This window comes from Zonotrichia albicollis, chromosome 9 (assembly GCF_047830755.1).
Source record: "Zonotrichia albicollis isolate bZonAlb1 chromosome 9, bZonAlb1.hap1, whole genome shotgun sequence".
Lineage (NCBI taxonomy): Eukaryota > Metazoa > Chordata > Aves > Passeriformes > Passerellidae > Zonotrichia > Zonotrichia albicollis.
This window is the reverse complement of record NC_133827.1, coordinates 9,143,515-9,165,414: the sequence shown is the minus strand read 5'-3', so window position 1 is coordinate 9,165,414 and position 21,900 is coordinate 9,143,515. Positions and strand designations below refer to the sequence as shown.

Sequence of the window (21,900 nt, the reverse complement as noted above, 5' to 3'; positions counted from 1 at the left end):
CTTTATGGATTATTGGATACAGGAGCAGATACCAGCATTATTTCTCCAGAGGCATGGCCACAGCATTGGCCTCTATTCCCATCAGCAAACATGCTCACCGGAGTAGGAGGATTTACATTGGCAAGCAGGTCACCCTCTTTGTCTGTGTCCATTGAAGATCAACAAATATCTGCTGTGTTTTCAATTGTGCAACTGCCTCCTACAGTCTCCTGCCTAATTGGAAGGGACATTTTAACGCAACTGGGAGTGGTGTTAACTAATCAGCACCCTTTGGGGTAATTGCCATTGCTTGGACTTTCCCCATTCCACTCACCTGGAAAACAGATACACCGGTGATGGTTAAGCAATGGCCTCTAAAAGGGGAAAACCTTATGCATGCTCATGAATTAGTGGAGGAACAATATTCAAAGGGACATTTACGACTTTCCACGAGCCCCTGGAATACACCTATTTTTGTGATCAAAAAGAAATCAGGGAAATATCGTTTAATACATGATTTGCGGGCTGTAAATGATCAAATGGAACCTATGGGGGCCTTACAGCCTGGTCTTCCTAATCCAGCTATGATTCCAGAACATTGGCCACTCTTAATCATCGACTTAAGGGACTGTTTCTTCACCATTGCCCTGCATCCTAATGATGCAAAAAGATTTGCCTTTACTTTACCAGCAATAAATCGTGGAGAACCAGATAAAAGATTTGAATGGATTTGTTTGCCACAGGGCATGCGGAATTCCCCGACTTTATGTCAGCTTTATGTTGATGCAGCATTACAGCCACTACGTCGCAGGTGGCCAGCAACTATAATATACCATTATATGGATGATATCTTGTTTGCACAGCAACAACCATTTTCCTCTTTGCAGATTGACATTATTAGAAATACCCTTGCTTCATATTCACTTGATATTGCTTCAGAGAAAATTCAAACTACAAAGCCCTGGAAATATTTGGGATGGACTTTGATGGATCAAAAAGTGATACCTCAAAAATTGGAGTTACAACTGGACATTAAGACTCTACATGATGCACAGAAATTACTGGGGGACTTACAGTGGCTAAAGCCTATTGTGGGAATACCGAATCATTTGTTAGAAACCCTGCGGCCTTTATTAAAGGGTGTTGACCCTACTACTCCTGTATGCCTGACACAGGAGCATCGTCTTGCCTTGCAACAAATCAGTGACTGTGTACAACAGGGGTACGTGTCTCGTCGACAACTCGACCACCCTATTGACCTTACTATCTGGAATAGCCCTTGCCACCTGCTTGGTGCTCTCTCTCAACAACAGGAGAAAACGGGGGAGATACAGGTGTTGGAATGGTTGTCTCCACCATTACAGCATAAGAAAACAATATGTTCAAAAATTGAACAATTGGCTGCATTAATCAAAAAGGGGCGTCTCAGAATTCTTGAAGTGGATGGTAGAGAACCTGCTACCATTAGACTGCCTATGGAAAAAGAAACCTTGGACTGGTACCTGATCAACTCAAAGGATTTACAGGAAGCATTATTGACATCATCTGCAAAAGTGGATACCAGCAAATTAGTGCCTAGAGTTTTGCAATGGATGACAGAATGGAACTGGATTACTCGACCCTTGAGAGAAGAACGCCCTATAGAAGGAGCTATTACAGCCTTTACTGATGCAGGAAAGAAGTCAAGGCGTGCTGCTGTCACTTGGCAAGAAAAAGGACAATGGAAACATCAAATCATTACAGCAGACCCTGCGGATAGTTTACAAACTTTGGAATTGTTGGCAGTAGTATGGGCAGTATCCAACTTACAGGGACCTTTAAATGTGGTTACAGACTCTATGTATGTTGCAGGAGTAGCCAAACGAATAGAGGAAGCAGCAATTAAGGAAGTGAATAATAAACGATTGTATGAGTTGTTGGTACAATTAAGGAAAGCTCTACGGGAAAGAAATGCAGCGTATTCTGTGATTCATATCAGGAGCCATAAATGGTCTGAAGGTTTAGGAGAAGGAAATGAACGTGCAGATAAATTGGTTACTCTACCCATTGATAACACTTGTCCTATTGATAAGCATACATTGGCCAGAGAAGCACATAGTAGATATCATCAAAATGCAAAAGGATTAGCAAAACAATTTGAATTGAGTTTGTCAGAAGCCAAAGCTATTGTTAGAGCATGTCCAACATGTAGTTATCACAATAGTGGAATAGGCTTAGGCATTGGAGTTAATCCTCGGGGTTTAGAAATAAATGAAAAATGGCAAATGGATGTTACACATATTGCCAGATTTGGTAAAGTCAAATGTGTGCACGTCACTATAGACACGTATAGTCATTATATATGGGCTACAGCTCAAGCAGGAGAGAAAGCTATACATGTTATCAGACACCTGTTAAGTTGCTTCGCTGTCATGGGAGTTCCAAAAAGTATTAAAACAGATAATGCTCCAGCTTATGTGAGTGCTAGAGTTCAAAAATTTCTGAATCAGTGGTCGGTTAAGCATGTGACAGGTATTCCACACTCCCCTACTGGACAGGCAATAGTGGAAAGAGCAAACGGTACCCTTAAGCAATATATTGAAAAACATCAGGATTTGAGAGATCCACAAGCATGTTTGGCTAAGGTGTTGTATGTAATTAATCATTTATGTATTTTTGGGGAAGATGATGCCCCTCCTGCAATCAAGCATCATCCAAGGTCAGGTCAGGAAAATACTAGGGAAACAGAGGTCTGGGTTAGGTATAAGAACCCCAGTACAGGATTATGGGAGAAACCTGCAAAAGTGTTATATTGGGGTCGGGGATATCTTTGTGTTTCCTCACCTACAGGGCCTCTGTGGGTGCCTGCTAAGTGGACTAAACCTGCTTCTGATGCAACGCTTGGTGGACCACCTCACGGAGGAGGACAAGGAGCGACTGAAGAAGAAACTGCTTTTGGTCCTTCGACCGCTACTGATACGGCTGAGGGGATACTCGGGAGTGGAGCACATAGCACTGTCACCCTACAGTTGGACAATCCAGGAACTGGTTGATTTTGCTGAATCATTATCAACTTTTCGTTTAACAAATCCATCAAAAGAACATTGCTATGCCTGTCACGATCCACATTGTGCTGCTTGGGTAGCCCTGCTTTGTGGGGGTTGTGATAGAATTTTTTGGTTAGAACAATCGTTAATGTGTGATTTGTGGTGTCACCCTTGTTATTTTGAGCAGCGGAGGAGAGAGAATTGGCAACTTGAATTAAGGAGACAAACAGGGATAAATGCGTATGAAGCTTTACGTCTTTATGAGTCTCCTGAACAAAAAATTCTTGCTTATTATCGATGGGAAGTACAATGTTTTGAGAGGAGAACTGAGATTCAGAGTAAATCGCGCATAATCTCTGTAAGGTGTAGAAAAGTAGTACCTTTAACACAGTGCTCAGTTGTAGGACCCTTCACGGGGAATCCTGAAAGGGCACTAGACCACTGCATTGAAGAATTGCAGAAATTGAGTTTGCGAGTGACAGGACCAGTATCAATAGGAGCAGCAAGTTTGAAGACAGATAAGAAAAAGAAAGCAAAAAGGGGTAAAGCTAACTTGCCTTCAAACTTATCTCACAAAAAATGAGGTTTGTTCTTGTTATATTGCTTAATGCTGTAATAGGTGAAGCAGTAGAAATAACACGTTTTAGTCAGCCAAGAAAAAATTTATGGGTAACACTTGCTAACCAAATTAACCAATCATCACTTTGTCTTAGTCTTGGAGGAGTCACTAACCCATTTCGAACGTGCCTAGTGGGACTTCCGGTATGGTCTCCTGGAGAATTTTGCAGTTTGATAAAAAATCAGACCTTATGTATGCCTAGCATGTCAAACATTAAATTGCCAAAGCAACAAGGATATACTGCAGGTCAGAGTGATGGCTATCGTCAATGTTTACTGATCCAATCACTCAACACCTCTTTGCATTCTCCTCCTGAGGAATTGGACCTTTTTGGCAGTGCAAACGCCAGTTTGTCTAACACTACAGATGGTGGATGGTTTAGCTTTAAGTCTTCAAACCGACCACAAGAAACATGGGCCACCCTAGATTCATTCCTGAATGTGAGTGAAATCTCTCCGCAGCATTACAGTAAATGTAACAGCACAAAGATCACTGCCCCAATGAAATTACCCACAGGAATATTTTTAATTTGCGGAGACAGGGCGTGGAATGGCATTCCAGCTAGACCACAGGGTGGACCCTGTTATTTGGGTAAACTGTCATTGTTTCATCCTAATGTGTCCTTGCTAATGCAGCTGAGTCAAAATTCAAACAGAAAGAGACGTAGTGTACATGACTTAGACTGCAGCAGGATAGGAGATCCACAGTTTTGGGGCACATTCAAACAGGTGGTTGTTTCAACTATCTTGCCGGGAGGATCTGCCAATAAGGCTATGAATTTAGCAAAGCAATTAGGGTGCTGGGCAAAGAGTGAACTGAACAAGACATCACAAATCCTAGACATGCTAACCACAGATGTGCAGAGCGTTAACCATGCTGTTTTGCAAAATAGAGCTGCCATAGATTTTTTGCTTTTAGCACAAGGACATGGATGTGAAGAATTTGAGGGAATGTGTTGCATGAATCTGTCTGACCATTCGGTGTCCATTCACAGTAAGATAAAAGAACTGCAACAGGGACTTCACAATCTGAAGGAAGAAGAAGGTTTTGGAATTGACGAATGGCTTAAAAGCTTAGGACTTGGACCGTGGCTAAGAAACCTTGTGATCTATGCTATAGGACTGCTGGGTGTAATTTTACTGTTTTTGCTGATTTTGCCTTGTGTTTTTAATTGCATTCAAAACATGGTCAGCCGTACAATAGCAAAAACCTGGCAAGCTAATTTCCTTGCACAAGAAGAAAACGGGGGAAATGTGGAGAGCTTTAATGTGGAGAGCTTTATTAATAGTTGGTTAGCTGAGAAAGGCCATGCTGACATATTGCCACTGGTCAAGCTGAGAAATCAGCAGTCAGCAAGCTGAAAGGAGATGTCAGCAGCTTGCAATCAGTGGCCTTGCTGCAACATGGAGAAAGGGAGTAGAGATTAGTCCTGAATATCTCCTAAGAATATGTAGAAAGTATCAAAAGTAGGACCATAGGAATGTAAAAGTAGGTGTAACTGCTGATATGTAACTAACCAATCCTGAGCTCAACTTTTGCAATATGCATGAAGTTAATTACGAACTGTATTTAACCCGCTGTGCTGATCAATAAAATTGGGCCTGTGATGATCAACCTGATGTCCTGGTCTCCTTCCGTCGACACGAAATTGCTCCGGGAATGACAACATCAGATCCCAAGCAATTTGTTCTCGGCCTGCACTGTTTCCACCCACCCCTGTTTCTTCCCAAGGGACAAATTGTTGCTCAAGCTATCCCTGTGCCATCTTTACGTGAAAATATCGAAAAACAAGGGCCCACAGTTGCCCGGGTCCAAGTTATTGGGACAGATAAACCCAAATTGTAGTGCAATGTCAGTGGGAGTGGGGAGTCTAAACGCATTGAGATGCTTGTAGACACAGGTGCAGACTGCACAGTGATTCCAGTACAAGACTGGCCAGCTCACTGGCCTTTACAAAGTAATGTTGCTGGTCACCTTTGAAGTGTAAGACGTCTGCAATTAGCAAAACAATCCAAAAGAATTATTCAATTCGAGAGTCCAAACGGACAATTGGCAAATATCCGTCCATTTGTGTTGGATTATTCAGAACCTTTGTTAGGGAGAGATTTAATGGCCCAGTGGGGTTTCACAATTGATATTCCAGACTCTCCACAGCATTTTTGTGCAGCAGTCATTGAACAACAGCGCCCCACCCAAAAACTTAAATGGAAAACAGATGAACCAGTTGATGTGAAACAGTGGCCACTCAGTAAACAAAATATAAAGGTGCTTGAAGAACTAGTAGAAGAGCAACTAAAAAAGAGCCACATTGTGGAGACCATGTCCCCATGGAACTCTCCAGTGTTTGTCATCCAAAAAGCTGACAAAAAGAGGTGGCGACCCCTCTGTGACCTCCGACAAATTAATAATGTAATTGAAGATATGAGTTCTCCCCAACCTGGTATGCCATCCCCAACAATGCTTCCCCAAGATTGGAAATTAGCTGTTATTGATATTAAAGATTGTTTTTTCCAAATCCCATTGCACCCTGATGATGCACCGCGTTTGGCATTCTCTGTCCCTTCTATCAATTTAGAAGCTCCTATGAAAAGGTACCATTGGACCGTTCTTCCTCAGGGATTAAAGGTATCTCCAGCTATCTGCCAGTGGTATGTCTCTTCCCTGCTTTCCCCAGTGCGTGCAGCCGCAGAGAAGGCCATCATCTACCATTATATGGATGATATCCTTGTGTGTGCCTCCAATGATGATTTACTAACACATGCGCTTGACCTAACGATCGATGCATTGATTGTTGCAGGGTTCGAGCTCCAGGAAAAGAAAATTCAAAAGATGCCACCTTGGAAGTATTTGACCTTAGAAATTGGAAATAGGACCATTGTTCCTCAAAAACTAGAAATCAATCCAAGGATCAAGACCCTTGCGGATGTCCACAAGTTGTGTGGGTCTTTGAATTGGGTAAGACCATGGCTTAGTCTGACTAATGAAGACCTTGCCCCTATTTCCAATTTATTAAAAGGGGGAGAGGACCCAGGTGCTCCTAGGTCTATTACCCCAGAGGCACGGAAAGCTCTAGAAAAGGTTCAGATAGCAATGTCCACAAGACAGGCCCACCGATGCCGGCCTGACCTGCCATTCAAATTTATCATCCTAGGTAAGTTGCCACACCTCCATGGAATTATTTTCCAGTGGGAGGAAAAACAAACACCTAAGGCAAAGGACACACCAAAAAAAGGACTGGGACCAGAGGGACTCTCTCTTGATCATAGAATGGGTTTTCCTCAGTCACAAAAGGTCCAAGAGACTGACAAAGCCTCAGGAGCTGGTAGTAGAACTGATCCGAAAAGCAAGGACCCGGATCAGGGAGTTAGCAGGATGTGATTTTAAGTGCATTCACATCCCAGTTGAGTTAAAATCAGGTCAAAATACTATGAAAATACTGGAACAATTGTTTCAAGAAAATGAAGTGTTGCAGTTTGCTCTGGATTCCTACTCAGGACAATTTTCGGTAGCACGGCCCGCTTGCAAATTGTTTGAACAAGATGTTCAATTTACTTTAAAATTAAGAACTGCTCTAAGTAAGAGACCTTTAAAAAGGGCTCTAACTGTCTTTACAGATGCGTCCGGGAGGTCCCACAAGTCCGTTATGACTTGGAAGGATCCTCAAACCCAGCAGTGGGAGACGGACATTGCTGAGGTGGAAGGTTCACCTCAGGTTGCTGAATTGGCTGCAGTTGTTAGAGATTTTGAAAGGTTCTCAGAACCATTTAATCTGATTACAGACTCTGCATACGTGGCAGGAGTAGTATCCAGAGCAGATCAAGCAATACTGCAAGATGTATCTAACATCGCACTTTTTGAATTGCTTCCAAACTGGTAAAGTTAGTCACTCACCGAGAGCAACCCTTTTATGTGATGCATGTCAGGTTACACACTGACTTGCCAGGGTTTATCGCTGAAGGCAAGAGAAGCGCAGATGCTCTTGCTGCACCTGCAGTGATGGCCACTCTCCCAAATGTTTTTGAACAGGCAAAAATCAGCCACCAGCTTTTCCACCAAAATGCACCTGGCCTGGTTCGCCAGTTTAACATCACTCGAGAACAGGCCAAAGCGATTGTGGCCACGTGCCCAAATTGCCAACAACATGCACTCCCTACAGTGAGTACGGGAGCAAACCCAAGGGGACTTAACAGTTGTGAACTGTGGCAAACAGATGTAACACACATACAGGCTTTTGGACGGCAGAAATATGTTCATGTTAGTGTAGATACCTTTTCTGGAGCGGTCTATGCTTCTGCCCACACAGAAGAATCATCTATTGAGGCTATTAAGCACCTCTTACAGGCTTTTTCATTCATGGGCATTCCCAAGGAGCTGAAAACTGATAATGGGCCCGCTTATAAATCCAAGGAATTCGGGAGCTTCCTGCAGCAATGGGGAGTAGAGCATAAAACTGGCATCCCCTACTCCCCTACAGGTCAAGCCATTGTAGAAAGAACTCACCGTGATATTAAAAGGGTCCTGGACCAGCAACAACAGGTTCTGAAGGTAGAACCTCCCCACATCCGGTTATCCAGGGCACTATTCACAATCAATTTTCTGAATTGTTCTTTTGACAGCCTGAACCCACCCATCCTACGCCACTTTGGGGAGAGCAGTCACAGGTTGATGAAAGAAAAACCTCCAGTTTTAGTAAAGGACCCTGAGACTTGGAAAATGGTGGGACCTTACAAATTGGTTACTTGGGGACGTGGATACGCCTGTGTGTCCACCCCCTCTGGTTTAAGGTGGGTTCCTTCCAAATGGGTAAAGCCCTATGTTCCCAAAGTCTCAGAGAAATCTGCAGAAGCGCCCCAGGTTGCTCACGCTGCCTGGAGAAGAAAACGCCGCACGCGTTCTCTAGAGGAAATTCCATTTAAGCCTCCTATCTGGAATAGCTTGTAATATATGTCTGTCTCAAGTTTCTTGTACCAGTTTAGATCCCACTGTTCGTGTGAAGCCTCGAGATGCCATGAGACCGAGCCTGCTTCTCGTCCTACTCGTGATCATCCCACCTGCGATCTCCTACCGCAGCCCAAACCACATATGGACTACCTTGACAAAGGCTCTCAGACATCAACAGAGAAACTGACAACGAGCTGAATGGACTGTTCAAAGGCTGGGGACTCGCGGGCTAGTTGGGATCTATTCTGAAAACTGTGTTTTTAGTGCTGTTTATTTTAGTTATAGTTATTGTAGTTGTTAGCATTGGTTTTTGGACTAATCAAACGCATGGTTCTCAAGTTAATCTCAAGCTCATCTCCCCCTCCTGAGGTCTACCATTTGGAAGCCCTCAGTGCTCCAGTGGATGACCTGGAAGCCTCAGTGGAAAACACTGACCCTCCTGTAGAAGAAGAACCGATTTGCCAACCATGGTTTGGCAATCATTCTGCACCATAAACACAGTCCTCTTCTTTTTAAACAAAACTAGGGGGAGATGTTGCGGCGTGTTGCAATGTCCTGTTTTAAACTTCCGGTCCCTTCCCAGGTGTGCCTATACCTTCTCCCTTCCCCCTCGCCCCTCGCTGAGTGTGCCCTGTCAATCAGGCTAGCATACCAGCAAGGCGTCGTGTGATTGGTCCCTCAGGCCTGGGGGACATTGGCCCGTATAGGTGTCCCTAGTCCCTTGAGACCCTGCCCCTTCACCTGGTTGGTGGCTCACCTGTCCCCTCCCCTTCCCCTGCCCTGAGCTTAAAAGGTTAATGAGACCATGCGGCCGGCATTCTGTTGGAGGAATTGCCCCGGCTCAGACCTCTGTAACTGTGGAATAAACATCTGGATATAACCCTCCAGCAGAATCCACGCCTTTCTTCTCTTCACCATCGCCAGAAGCTCTCTCTCCTGAGGTAAACGGAGTCCTGACAAGCCTGGACTTGCGTCTGTGCCCCGCTGCAATCTCCAGCAGCCAAGGTATCTCTGGGGTAAAGCACCACAGTGCTGCCTTTGGCCCAGCAGCGAGGGTCAGAACTGGCCCAGGCACCATCTAACTGGTTATATTGGGATTCATATTCCAATAGCCATGAAAAAATTTTGCCTAAGTTTCTCTGATTTTCTTAAGTTCTTCTGAGCTCCTGAGAAACTATTGTTGGTATTTCTCCAGGGAGTCCAACCCAGAGGACACAAACAATTGTAATTCCTTTTAAATGTCTCATTGAGAGAGTTTTTTAGCGGATGGGAGCAGGGCTTGTGTGTCCTGCTTGGCCCAGCCCAGGCAGGGCTTTCCCAGCCACATTCCACACTCCATTTCCCAGCTGCAGCCGCTGGTGCCTCTGAGTTGTGCTGCCCCAGCCCCAGGGACGCTCTCCTTGTCTGCCCATTCCCCCACGGTCTCTGGGCAGGGATGGCCTCAGTGGGGGCTGCTGACATCCTCAGCAACTTGGAGACTGCTGCTGAATTTTCCTGCTCCAGGGGCTTGTTCAGCCTTCAGCTCCTCAGTGCAGGAATTCAGTGTCCCACTACTCATTAAGATTCAGAGCACCTTAACAAGCCAAGCCTCTGAGAATATTTTGATACAGATTTTCAAATCTTTTGTGATTAATTCAACACATTTCAGTAGTGTATCCGAAGTGAATGTATTACATGTACAAAGGCAGTGAGAAAAAACAGTTTTTCAGGTCCTGTTTTTTTTTTTTCTGTTAATTCATTGATGTGTGCAATCTCCAATTGACATTGATTCCAAATACCTCCTAATGCAGTTTGAATAGATATGAAAAACAAGTCACTTCATGGCTGACAGTCCATCAGATTCTCTCCCTACACCCACCCCACCATTTCCCCCATCCAAGCCATGGCACTCAGAGCAGCCCTGTGAAAATCTGAGCTCCCTCCATCCCAGGCTGCCCCTGCAGCTTTCAGCTCCTTGGCTCCAACTCCCACCTGCTATCCTTGGAGAAGGAACTGCCCGAGACACAGAGGGATGTTCATTGCTGGTCAGCCAACAAAGCCAAGGGAAGGCACAGCTCCATCAAATGCAAAAATCATTCTTCTCCCTGGCTCTGCCCTGCCCCTGATCCCCACAGCCTGTCTGGTTTCCTTCATCCCTCCATTGCCAGGGACTTTCTGGGACAAGGGAGCTCTTCTCTGGCTATGGAGGGAGATGCAAGTGCCGCCACTGGAGTGGGAACCACAACTCATCACGTTTGTGTCCTTTGGGGGTCAGGAACTGGTAAGACTCAGAGGCACAGAAAGTTTCTCTTCATGGCCAACAGACCACAGCTGAACAGGACACAGTTTATAAAAATCACGCTTTTCCCTGAGCTATGTGCTATGTCCCAGCAGCACCATCCACTGATGAGTGCACCATCCACAAGTGATTTCCATACTAAAAGTAATTTTAGACAAATGTGGTTCTGTGATAGATATAAACACAATGAAGTTCTTATATCAGGATGCTCGTCCTGAAGTAGGGGCAAAAGAGCTCCAACAGTTCCTGATTTGCAAAGCTGCCAGTGGTGGATGGAGAAGGGAGGTCAGGCTGTTCTTGGTGTTGAGGAAACACTGAAACCAGCCTGACTCATTTCATCTCCTCATGCCCTGGCTGATCTCCCCTCTTTCCCCTTCCATCCATTGGCTTTTGTCTCCCTCCAGCCCCCTGTGAAGAGCCTGGCTCTGTGTTCTCCACCCCCTCCTCTCTGGCACTGCCAGGCTGGGATGAGGAGCCCCTCAGCCTTCCCTGCTCCGGGCTGGACCAGCCCAGCTCCCTCAGCCTCTGCTCACAGCCCAAGGGCTCCAGCCCCACCTTGGAGGCCCTTCCCAGACCCTGCTCCAGCTGCCAGACATCTTTCCTGCCCTGGGCAGCCCAAACCAGGCCACAGTGACCTGGATAATCCCAGTCCTTGATGTCCTGGTCACACAGCCCTGGCCCCTTGTCCCCATGTCAGGCTCTGGGGTGGATCCTGTGGAACATCCTTTGGTGGAGGCTGTGGCTCCAGGTGGGCTGGGGGGATCCTGGGGGACAGGGACCCCACTGGGCATGAACAGCATTGGAGTTGTTGGGAGAAACTGTGATGGGGACCTGGGGAAGAGTGACCAAGCCAGTGACCTGACACAGCCCTGCTGGAATTTCACACAGCCCCTCTGGGATGTCACAGCCTGCTTTGTGATGTCAGAGCCCGTTCTCTAATGTCACACAGCTGGCCTCTGATGTCACAGCAAACTCTGTGATGTCACAGCCTGCTCTGTGATGTCATAGTCTGCCCTGTGATGTCCCAGATGGATCTCTGATGTCACAGAGATGGCCTATGATGTCATAGCTGCTCAATGACCTCAGATACCCCACTCTGTGATGTCACAATCCAATCTGTGACGTCATGTTACCAGATAAATTGTCTCAAAAAGCTGAGCTGACACCTGGAGCTTGTTCTCCAAAACCCCAGGCCTATGGAAACCACACAATGCCCATTGTGTGAGAAGGGGAACTGGAAGTTCATCAGCCTCAGTGTCCTGCCAGCTCAGCCAGGCCCACTGGAACATTGGGGTCCACAACCACCAGAGATCACCAGAGAGACCGCCAGGACAGAAGAACACATGGGTAAAGGGGAGGGGAAATACGTTAATGATTTTGGGGAAATTATATTCATACAAGTGTTTAGTCCAGGACAATCAATGCATATGTGTGCAAAATACAGAGAATAAACAGAAACTTTCTTATACTCAGCATGCACGGCTTTGGGAGGAGCTGTCCCCCATATATCTGGATGAATAAAGAATGTTGCTTCTTAATGCTACATTGGTGTTAAGGAGTTTTCTATTTTACCAAATTTTGGGTAACACTCCCACCCAGAGAACTGGAGGTGCCAGTGTGACCCCACCCAAACAAGGGCTGGAAGGAGGAGCTGGGGAACTCCAGGCCTGTCAGCCTGACCTGGGTGCCCAGTGAGGTTATGGAACAGATCACCTTGAGTGCCATCACAGGGCACCCACAGGATGGCCGAGGGATCAGAGCCAGACAGCGTGGATTTCAATATCTGCACTGATGATCTGGATGAGGGGATTGAGTCAACCATTGGCAAATTTGCAGATGACACCAAGTTGTCTGGGAGTGCTGATCTGCTGGAGGGTAGGAGGGGTCTGCACAGGACCTGGACAGGCTGGATCCAGGGCCCAAATCCAACAAGGCGAGTTTAACCAGTCCAAGTATTATATCCTGCACTTTGGCCACAACAACCCCTGCAGCACTACAGGCTGAGGACAGAGTGGCTGGACAGCGGCCAGGCAGAAAGGGATGTGCAGGGACTGATGGACAGCAGGCTGGACATGAGCCAGCAGTGTGCCCAGGTGGCCAAGAAGGGCAATGGCTCCTGGCTGGATCAGGAATGGTGTAGCCAGTGCCAGCATTGCAGGCATTACACATCTCTGCAATGGTGTACCAGGGCAGAGATGGGCTGTTTGAAGGGAAAGGAACAGGGGCAGGCAACAGGAAGAAATTTGTAGCAGGAAGAGTAAAGAAGGCGGAGGTGAAGCAAAGGAAATGCTCATAGCAGTTTGGGGGTGGCTGCCAGGCAGCCCTGGCTCTGAGCAACAGCTCCTGCAGTGGGACAGGAAACTCCCAGCTGATGGGAACAAACTTTCTGGCTGAGTGCAGAGGCCAGGACAAAGCTGAGTGGTTTCCCTGGTGTCCCCCAGCCCTTGCTGGCCCCAGGGGCTGATGGCATTTGTGCTCCCTCAGCTTCATGTCCCCACACCAACAGCATGGGGGTGCTCCCCCTGCTCTGTGCAATGCAAACAGGGACTGCTGAGCCAGTGCTGCCTTGTCTGTGCCTGCAAGGATGGGGCACCTGTGTGAGCTGGGGGAGAGGCCAGGGCTGCAGAGGGGGGGATGTTGTTGGCAGCTCCATGATGACGCTCTGGGACGCTGCCCTGGGCTGTCCAGCGCACTGGGGATGGATCAGCCCCTGCTCTGCTGCTCCTTCCCGTCTGCCCCAGGGCCCTTGCAGAGCCCCAGCCATGCTGTTTGCCCCCAGCCTGCCCACGGCCAGCCTGGGGCTGCTCATGGGGCTTTTCTGTGCTGAGCATTGGCCTGGCTGTGTTCTTGAGAGAGCCTGGGCAAGGAGCCTGGAGCCCCCAGGCCCTGGGCTGAGGCATCAGCGCTGCCCCAGCAGTGCCCATGGCCTGTCCCTGCTGCAGCCCCGGCACTGCCACCCCCAGGGCTGTGCCCGGCCCCGAGAGCACTCAGGCCCTGCAGCAACACCAGGGCCACCAGGGCAGCGGGACAAGGCCACGGCAGCAGCACTGGCAACACCAAGTGCTGCTGCTTCTGGGCACAGCTGCTGGGCCAGCACTGATCTGCCCCCAGCTCTGCACACAGACATTGCTGCTGCAGCTCTAGAGAAGGCAACAAAAGGGCATCTCTGCAGAAAACTCTGCTGGGAGATCATTTAGTTCCTTTAAAGCAACCAAGAGCATAGCCCATCATTGACACAGGCTGTTGCCACAAGGAAGGTGGAGAGAAACAAAAATAGAAATGGCACAAACAATCATATTTTTTAGTGGACAAGGTGAAAAAAGTAAAATAAAAAGAGAAGGAACCTCCAAAACGAAACTAAGCAGAAGTATCAAATATGACTTTTATTACAAGTGATTTGCAGAAATTGGCCAGCAGTTCAATGTTTCTGAAAGCATCCAGTCATCAGTCTCCACATTGCAGCCTTGAGCTCCTTGTTCCTCAGGCTGTAGATGAGGGGGTTCAGGGCTGGAGGTACCACTGAGTACAGAACTGACAGGGCCAGATCCAGGGATGGGGAGGACATGGAAGGGGGCTTCAGGTAGGTAAAAAATGAAGTGCTGATGAATAGAGAGATCACGGCCAGGTGAGGGAGGCAGATGGAAAAGGCTTTGTGCCGTCCCTGCTCAGAGAGAATCCTCAGCACAGCCCTGAAGATCTGCACATAGGAGAAAACAATGAACACAAAACAGCCAATTCCTAAACAGGCACACACTGCAAGAAGCCCAGGTTCACTGAGAAAGGTTTTAGCACATGAGAGCTTGATGATCTGTGGGATTTCACAGAAGAACTGGCCCAGAACATTGCCATGGCACATGGGCAGGGAAAATGTATTGGCTGTGTGCAGCAGTGAAAAGAGAAAACCACTGGCCCAAGCAGCTGCTGCCATGTGGGCACAAGCTCTGCTGCCCAGGAGGGTCCCATAGTGCAGGGGTTTGCAGATGGACACATAGCGGTCGTAGCACATGATGGTCAGGAGGGAAAGCTCTGCTGACATGAAAAAGGCGAAAAAAAAGAGCTGTCCAGCACATCCAGAGTAGGAGATGTTCCTGGTGTTCCAGAGGGAATTGTGCATGGCTTTGGGGACAGTGGTGCAGATGGAGCCCAGGTCGCTGAGGGCCAGGTTGAGCAGGAAGAAGAACATGGGCGTGTGCAGGTGGTGGCCGCAGGCTACGGCGCTGATGATGAGGCCATTGCCCAGGAGGGCAGCCAGGGAGATGCCCAGTAAGAGGCAGAAGTGCAGGAGCTGCAGCTGCCGCGTGTCTGCCAATGCCAGCAGGAGGAAGTGGCTGATAGAGCTGCTGTTGGACATTTGCTGTGCTTTGACATGGGATCTGTAAGAAAAGAAATCAGTGAATAGTTGGGTTTGGAGAGGATTTTAAATATCCCAGCACATCCCGGAGTATGTTTCCCCCCTCTGCCTGCCCAGGGCTCTTCTGCCTGGAGCTGTCCCTGCCAGCAGCTGCTTCCCTGTGGCCAGGGCTGGGCCCTGCAGTGCTGCCAGAGCCCAGCCCAGCCCTGGGGGCTCAGCTCTGCCCTGCAGACCCCTCCCAGCTCTGGCATTGCCCAGGGGCAGCTCTGGCTCTGCAGGCTCTGATGGAAATGTCAGAGCAACCCTGATGAGGCTGGAAAAGTGACACTGATACTGCCTGTAAAGGGCCCTGTGCTGATTTCTGTCACTGCCTGCTTTATTCAAATCTGTGAGAAATTTTATGTTTTTAGTTTTTCAACTGGAACTGAGAGATGAATATCTATGTGCAATTTCCCATACAGGCAACCCAGACCATTGAATAACAAATTCAAGATTTTCCCTTTAATGCAGTCACTGCCTTGCTGTGCTCCCTGTATACTCTACTTGGAAATGTTCTGCAGTTAAATGCCATCTGAGAAGCAGTCCTGAACAATGCAGCATTCTCCCCACACCATGAGAACACTTCCAAGCCTTACTAGCTTTCTCCTCCCACCCAGACCTTGTCCCCCAGCACGGGAAGCAGCTGCCAGGCCTGGCTGAGAGCTGTCCCTGGCAGGCAGCAGAGTCCCTGCCCCAGCACAGCACCCTGGGCTGCAGGACCCTGCTCTGCAGGACAGCCCTGGGCACCCCTGGCTGCTCTGCACAAGAGACAATCAGAGAATGTACTTACAGAGTCTGTAGGCATTGGGATGTTCCAGCTGTAGGAGATGGCTCCAGGAGCTGCAGCTGCATTTTCCTGCAGCCAGAGGTTCCTGTGCCAAGGGCTGGCAGTGATTCTGCCCCAGGCACTTCTCAGCACCTTCCCAGCTCTGCCTGATTGAAGCTCTCTGTGCCTCTGTGCTGTGCCTTGGGTGGCTGCAGGCAGTGCCCCAGCCCTGCTGGGCTGGCAGAAGAGCTGCTCATCAAGAGAAATGTGCTTTTGAAGCTCTTCTTGGTTACCAGGAGCTGCCTCTGGGCCAGGAGCCCAGCCCAGCTCAGCAGCACAGACACAGCACAAGGACTTTAATGAGCCTCTGGGGCTTTGTGCTCAGACCCTGAACATCAGTCCCTGAGAGGGAGCTGAAGAAACCTCTCCACAACTCCAAGTCAGAACCACACTCCAAACTTTCTCGGACTTTTAATGGGTCCCACTGAGAAAGTGTCCCCAGGCCCCAGGCAGAGCAGAGAACTGGAGGCAGTGATGACAGGTGGGGACAAGGAGAAGCCAAGTCTTGGTGCCCTGGGGCACAGCAGGGTCTGTGCCAGCAAGGGCTGTGAGGAGACACCTTGTCCTGAGGCCCTGGGGCCTCCTGGCACAGCCCCAGCCAGGCTGGGCACTGTCAGCCCCTTGTCCTGCCCTCAGCATCCCCCCCTAGCCCACATCCCAGTTGCCTGAAGGATCTGCTGGAAGGAGTCCCTGGGGAGCCTTGCTCAGGAATGGCCCTGGGGCCTCCCTAATGCTCCCTGCAGGACTGCAGGTTTTTCAAAGGACTTTGGGTTTTGCTTTTGCCTTGATGTCTCTGGGAGGTTTATTGCAAACATGGCCTCCAGCTATCTGGTGTAATTACTCCCTGGAGAGGCTTTGTCAGTAACAACACTCAGTGGGCTCATTAATGCTTCAAGGTACTTCAGTTATTTTAAAGTATTTGGTGTTTCACTTTTCATACAAGCTCTATGAGAAGTTTGTGCAATCATGGCCCCAATTATCTGCTTTAATGAGTCCATTGAGAGCTCTGTACTGACACTCAGTGGGGCTCATCAACGCTGTGAGATACTCAAGGTTTTTAAGGTACTTTGGATTTTCCTTTCCACACTGAGTCTCTGAGAGCATTTAGTGCCATCCTGGCCTCAAATTCCCTCCTCCAAGTAGTCCATGAGGAGCCTGTGTTGGGGATGGACCTCAGTGGGACGCATACATGCTTTGAGACACTTTGGGTGTTTCCTCTGACTTTGACTCCTGGAAAGGTTTGTGCAATCTCTTCTCAGGCCCTGAACTTCCAGGGCTCAGCTCCAAATCCACCACAGGGCTCATTAGGATCAAGCAAGTCCTGACAAACCATGGCTCTGCCTTGATTTCCCTCTGTTCTCATGCAGTTCATCAGGAAGTTCTCTGTAGTGGTGTTGGATCACCAATATTAGATTTCTTAGCCAATGCATCAATTAATGTGGTGGGTTCAGTGTTGGCTAATTACCTGGGCACTCACTAGAATATTCTTACTGATTTTCTGCTGTGAAATCAAATTAGGAGGAAGGCAAAGTGGGCTCAAAACTTTAAAAGGGTATAAAGAAAAGATTATTAATAGTATCTCAAGAAAGACAAATAAGAATCAGAACAAAACTCTTAGAATACTTCTCCTCTCCCTACAACCTTTTCTTTGTTAGTGACAATGTAATGAGACAAATCCTAAAAGTTTAAGTCAGTTTACCACTTGTATAAGAGCCTTCCTTCAGTTCTCTTGGGGAGAGGAGTCTCTCTTTCATTCTATGGAGACTTCTTCATAAGAAAATAATTCTCTCATTGCTCTCAATTTCAGTGAATAGCAGCTGCCCAGCAAATCTGCAATTGTGAAGTCCCTCCCATTTTTTCCACAACTTTTCCCACAGCTGTGTTCATGGGCCATGTCTGCTTATGGGGTATTATTTTAAAGATGAGCTGTTTAAGAGAAAAGGTCCTCTTCACCTATTTCTGAAATCATCTTCATCTCTGAATACAGAGAATTTCTTCTCTTCATGAGGGCACAGCGTCTCAACACTCTTCTGTCTTTCTCTGTTCAGACTTCTCATGGGATCACAGCTATTTCAACATTTGCTTATTTTAGCATGGAGGCCAGTCACATTAAGGGCTCCCCGCCGGGTAATAATAGACATTGACTCAATGATTCACAGAAGGCTGATCAATAATCTTTATTAAGAAACCCATACTTTTATACCCCAGTTTGACACGTGTGGACTTAAATGGTCCTCCAATCCAAACATCATCACCATTGGCTAATTAAGAAACCACCATTTGGTAAACAAATTTCCATAACACATTCAATTTATTTAAAATACCAAGTGCAGCAAGTTAAGCTAAGAATTTTTTCTTTTTTCTTATCTTCTCCAAAGGCTTTTCCAAAACAATGCCTGGGAAAGTTGTGTTTCTCTCTGTGGCCAGAGAGCTGCTGCCATAGAAGGCTTGGCTGAACAAGTAATTTCCTCATACTTTTTAGTGCGTTATAGGGAAAAAGAGAGTCTGATGTTTCAATTACATCCTTCTCCATAGCTTTACAAGAGGATTTCAGCCCCAAGATCAGGACATCTCCTCATCCCTCCCATCTGGGATTCAATTTCCTCTTCACTGACCTTGGTGTCTTCATGTTGCTCCTCTATGAGCCTGCACTTTTTCCTTTTCTCTCACTGGAGGGAGGATGGAAGCACTGAAAGAGTGCATATCTCACCCGGGGCCTGCAGATGGTTCCGTGACCCCGGCCGGGCTCGGTTCTTGGGATGGAGCTGTTTTACGATGGAGGTTTCTGCAGCAGCTGCGCTGGGCCTGTGTAAGGATGGGCCGCACTGGGGCAGGGCCAGGATCTCAGCAGCCAGGCCAGAACACAGCAGCAGCAGCATGGCCGGGGGCCAATGGCTTCTCCTCCCCCTGCCCAGGGCTTGTGGCTGAACCCCAGTGCTTTTTGATCTTTAACATGTGTCTTCACAGAGGCATGTACAGTTTCCTTAGTGGTTCAACAGATTGTCAATTCTCAAAGCTAATTACTGATTGGTTATTTTGTCAGACACAGAGGAAACTGCTAGCAGCTTCTCTTAGAACATTACTTCAGTGATGCAAAACCACCACAACAGCATAGAGCACAGAACTCCTTTGTCCATATGTAGTGGTCATGTGCCCGAGTCTTCAAAACTTGTCCTTGGGAGATTTCTGGGCCCTCTCCAAGGTGTTTTCAAATGAAAACATTCAGCTAATAATCTAAGAAAATCACCAGAGGACAGGAGCAGCCTGATCTGTCGGTCCTGGCTGCTTTTGTCTGGGAGCAATCCTTGGAAATACAGAATTTAGGAGGCCAAATTCTAATTTTAGCCATGGTCCCTTGGACAAGAAGGTTGGTTCTTTTCTATAGGAATGAAGGAACAGAGCCCCTCTGTTTCAGGGGCAGATGAGAGGTGACCACCAGAGGCCAAGGCCAGCCAGAGCTGGCAGGTTTTGTTCTGAGACATCTCCTTGCATAGAGGAAATTTTTAAGGGAGAGTACCAGTTTTGGCAATGGGCATCTGAATAGTCAGAGAGTTCTTTCCCATAGCAAGGAAAGCACAGAGCCCCAGTGCTCCAGGAGCTGATGAGAGACAGCCCTTGACATCCCAAGATCAGCCAGACCTGTCAGATGGCCCCTGGGAGGCCAAGGCAGCCAGACCTGTTCCATGTTCCCTCAGTTCCATTGGGCCCCACAGTGTCCCAATGGTCCCTTGTGTCCATGAGACACTGAGGTGTCATAATGCCCTCTTGGTGACACAAGGCCCTGAAGGGTTGGAATGGTCTCTATGGTTCCATCAAGCCCCACGGAGCCATAATGGTCTCTGGGTCCATGAAGCCCCTCTGTGTCACCATGGCCCCTTGGTTCCATGGGCTCCAGTGGGGCCACAATGATCCCCTTAGTTCCATGGGCTCCAGTGGTGTCACAATGATCCCCTGGGTTCCATGAGGTCCCCAGAGTGTCACAGGGATCTCCATGGGAAGGAAAGAACCCAGCCCTAGTGTTGCAGGGGCAGCCAGCCATCAGAGGCCAAGGCCAGCCAGCCTTGATGGTACTGGCAGATTTTGCCTGGGAGCAACCCTTGGATATACAGAATTTTAGAGGTGGAATCCCAATTTCAGAGATGGACACCCAGAGGAGAAAGATGGTTCTTCTCCATAGGAAAGAAAGCACGGAACACTGGTGTTTGAAAGGCAGATAAAAGGCAGGCATGAGAGGCCCAGGCCTGTCAGGGCACCAGGGCAGTTATAAATCCAATGGTGTCAGGAACCCACGTCTTAAGAGAGGAACCCACTTGCCACAGCAAAAAGTCCAAATATGGACCACACTGGACAAATTCAGACCAGCCTTTTTATTTATTAGTACATCAGCCTCAGAACATTGTTAGATGTTAACAGCATGCTGGCCTAATGGAAAATGCCCCCAAAGGTGGGGTAAAATGGAATGACATAAAATCATCTCAGTTTAGATTTCAACCAATCACACCAAAACAAGACATATTGACAAGCTTTCCATCCAACTTTATAAAACATACGAAATAGTAGTTAAAACAAAGACTAGTTGATAAAAGACAAAGAACAGAGCTCTATTCACAGTAACCTTCTAAAGATATACATTAAATAAACTTGTTGCCATCCTAAAGCCAAATCTACAAAGTCCTACTATTATTTTTCACGTCTACTGCTTGGGAAACTTTTCTGCTTGCTTGGGAAACTTTTCTGCTGTAACAGAACTTCGGGCCACATCCTGAGGCCTAAATACTCTTCTTTAACCATTTCCTAAAAACCCTCTAACTTTATGGATTCCCACATTTCCCCCTCTCTGTTTGATCCAGAATCTTTCATTTTCTTGTCGCTTACTATTTGCGTTTCATAGCTCTACTGTAAAATTTCTGCCTATTATCTATTGGAGACCTATCTGCACTAAAGCACTGCTACATTACGGCACAGCAACTTAATGCTGTGATGACCCCATCCTTGAAAGAGATATGAATCACGTTTGGTAATAGTTACAAGTCATTGTTCAAAAAACTCTGGTCGATTCCAACGTCTTAATTCAAAACCTTCGTTCATGTCTATACCTTCATCTACTGCTTTCGTGAGATTCCGAACACTCTCTGTGCTTCTACTTCTTAAATCTCCTGCTTGTATGACAAAAACTTCTCGGACTGTTTTGTTCATCATTCGCCAAACACAACAAAGTACACAAGGTACCACCATACATATCAGTATTAGAACACCTAGTACATAAAGACCTATCTTGCAAAGTTGCCTTAGCCAAGGTGCAAAACTCCATTTTTGAAACAAATCATCCAACCAGGAACTTCCATCTTCTTTAATTTGGGCTGTCAGATCCTTCAATTTTTGAATGCTTTTGTGAATGGATTCAGAATGGTCAGACAAATTCATACAACACAATCTTTCGAATTCCTCACAACCATGTCCTTGTGCCAGTAAAAGAAAATCAATGGCTGCTCTGTTTTGAAGAGTAGCATGTCTAATACTATCAACATCGGTCAACATATCACTGATTGCAGAGGATGTTGGCATTAGCTTGTTTGCTCAGCCAACATCCAACTCTATCTAATTGTCTCAATGCCACTGCTGAGGCCAATTCGGGTAAAAATATACCTGCTGAAACCCTTCTGGCGGCATTCCAAGGCATAAAATCACTCTGACAGTTCTCATCATAATGAGGAGCAGCTCTCGTTTTCCTTTGTTTCTTTTTCATCACTGCTTTGGCAGTGGGGGTAATTATGGTGAGCATACCAATGCTACAAGGACCACCTTCAAGGTGAGCTGGAATACTTTGCCAAGCCCTGTCTC

General features: G+C 47.3%; 2 protein-coding genes across 2 annotated transcripts in view; one reads left to right on the top strand and one right to left on the bottom strand.

The window, feature by feature from the left end:
• Positions 1 to 21,900, top strand: part of LOC141730253 (uncharacterized) — a 54,236-nt gene that overhangs the window by 13,208 nt on the left and 19,128 nt on the right. The window lies entirely within an intron of this gene.
• Positions 14,262 to 14,849, bottom strand: LOC141730198 (olfactory receptor 14A2-like). Its single transcript, XM_074547625.1, has one exon. It carries the CDS (start codon positions 14,847 to 14,849, stop codon positions 14,262 to 14,264), a length of 588 nt encoding a protein of 195 aa, XP_074403726.1.